General features: G+C 45.3%; 1 protein-coding gene across 1 annotated transcript; it reads right to left on the bottom strand.

The window, feature by feature from the left end:
* Positions 1–203: 203 nt before the first annotated feature.
* On the bottom strand, positions 204–1,448 carry LOC125522919. Its single transcript, XM_048687960.1, has one exon. The coding sequence runs from the start codon at positions 1,197–1,199 to the stop codon at positions 459–461; it is 741 nt and encodes a 246-aa protein (XP_048543917.1). The 5' UTR covers positions 1,200–1,448; the 3' UTR covers positions 204–458.
* Positions 1,449–1,739: the final 291 nt, after the last annotated feature.

Raw genomic sequence — 1,739 nt, 5'->3', positions numbered from 1 at the left:
CAGCATAAATGGGAAAATTCAGAAATTATGAAATTGCCAAACTGTTTCTCTTCTCTTTTCAGTTAAGTGAACTTTCTTCATATATCCACAATTGTACATACTACCAAAATTGCTATCATGCTGATTGACGAATCCTTTAAAAGGTGGATGCCAACCGCAGGGAACTAGAGCTCAAGGTATCTACAAACTAAGGCCCCCTTTGGTTTAGAGGAATCTTATAGAAATTTCATAGGATAGGATTTCTATAAAAAAAATCCTTTAGAGCCCTTTGGTTTGTAGGAATGGAATCCTATTTTTGTGGAGGAATTTTTCCTATCCTCCATATTTCATAGGAAAAAACATTAGCCTAGATTCAATGGAAAAAATCCTATGATGTGAATCAAAGAGCATCTCCTTTCCTATTCCTACTCATAGGATTTGAGATACATGTCATCTCATTTCCTATGACTTTCCTATTCCTATGATTTTTTTACCCTATGAACCAAAAAAGGCCTAAGAGCGTTGAGAAGAGAAACTCTGTTCTGGATCAATCTCCTGTACAGAAGTTCCACTCCGCTCTCAAGATCTCCGATACTGCGCTCCAGCGCTTGCAATTGCTCCTCTTCGCACACGGTTTTGCTCTTGTGAAATGTTTTGGAGACAAGAGACCACTTGGGCATCTCAATTTGCTTGGACAAGACTGAGGACGTGGATTCAAGCAGTGAAATGGTAATCTCTCTTGCTTCTGCCATTAGCATGACCACCCTGGAGTCATTCTTATCGGAAGCAGTCTTCTTGCTGATCTTCTTGAACTGCTTTTGAGCTTTCTTGGCTAGCCTGGCGTATGCCTTGACTTGAGCAGACACGTCGTCTCCTCTCTTGAGGGACAACAAGAGCTCTTGGATAGTCATCTTCAATTCCATGAAGGTCTCCTGCATGGCGTTGCAGAGATCGAGCACGATGAGGGACCGTCCGAGCTCTGCCTCCACTGCCACCCTTTGCAGGGTGTGGCAAAGGCTGGCTTGGCTGCTTGGTGTGCACATCATCTTGTCGATGCAGCTGTAGATGTCTGCCAGCCTCCTCAAACCATGGCACATCGTATCGATGGTTGCCGACGGCGAAGAGATGGTTGCACTGAGGCTCTGGAGCTGTTGCTCAACTTGTGTGTTGTTGGAGCGAGGGCTGGAGGGCGTGCTCGCCGACCGTAGATGGCAAGTCATTGTTGAGGACTGAAGCTTCGGTGATGTTTTTTCTTGTGTATGGTAGTAATGGAAGAGAATGGTAGGCTGTTGGTGGTGAAGCCTTGGGGCTGTATCTGTATTTATATGGGAGAGGCTGAAGCAATTGGTTGATGAAGAGAGCGGTGGGCAGCAAGAATCTGATCCAGACAAGCTGTTGCTTATCTGTTTTGTTGTGCCGTTGGCGACAGACGAAGAGCATCCTGTTTGTTCCTAACTGAAATTAGATGGGCTCCCCCTCATGGGCAGCAGAGTAAGATGCACGCTCAAGAATCTGTTGGGTTCAGATGAGAGTATGAACGGAAGAAACAGAAGAGCACAGGTGCGTGGAAATTTCTCTACTAGTGTCGAGGCATGTTTGGGCAATCCGAAGCAGGCAGGCAGGATCCTCCATGTTTCTATTCAATTTGTCAAGAGCGTGTTGGGTTCAGATGAGTATGACACATGGAAGGTTGCTTCATGGTTGTTGCCATCGCTAGCTGTGACAGATCGATAAAAACACAGAATTGTATGAATGTCCGT

Source organism: Triticum urartu, chromosome 7 (assembly GCF_003073215.2).
Source record: "Triticum urartu cultivar G1812 chromosome 7, Tu2.1, whole genome shotgun sequence".
NCBI classification, from domain to species: Eukaryota; Viridiplantae; Streptophyta; class Magnoliopsida; order Poales; family Poaceae; genus Triticum; species Triticum urartu.
This window is presented reverse-complemented; position numbering and strand designations above follow the sequence as displayed.

Excerpts from the sequence above, each read along its gene's own strand:
- LOC125522919 (XM_048687960.1), bottom strand. The coding sequence starts at position 1,199 with ATGACTTGCCATCTACGGTCGGCGAGCACGCCCTCCAGCCCTCGCTCC.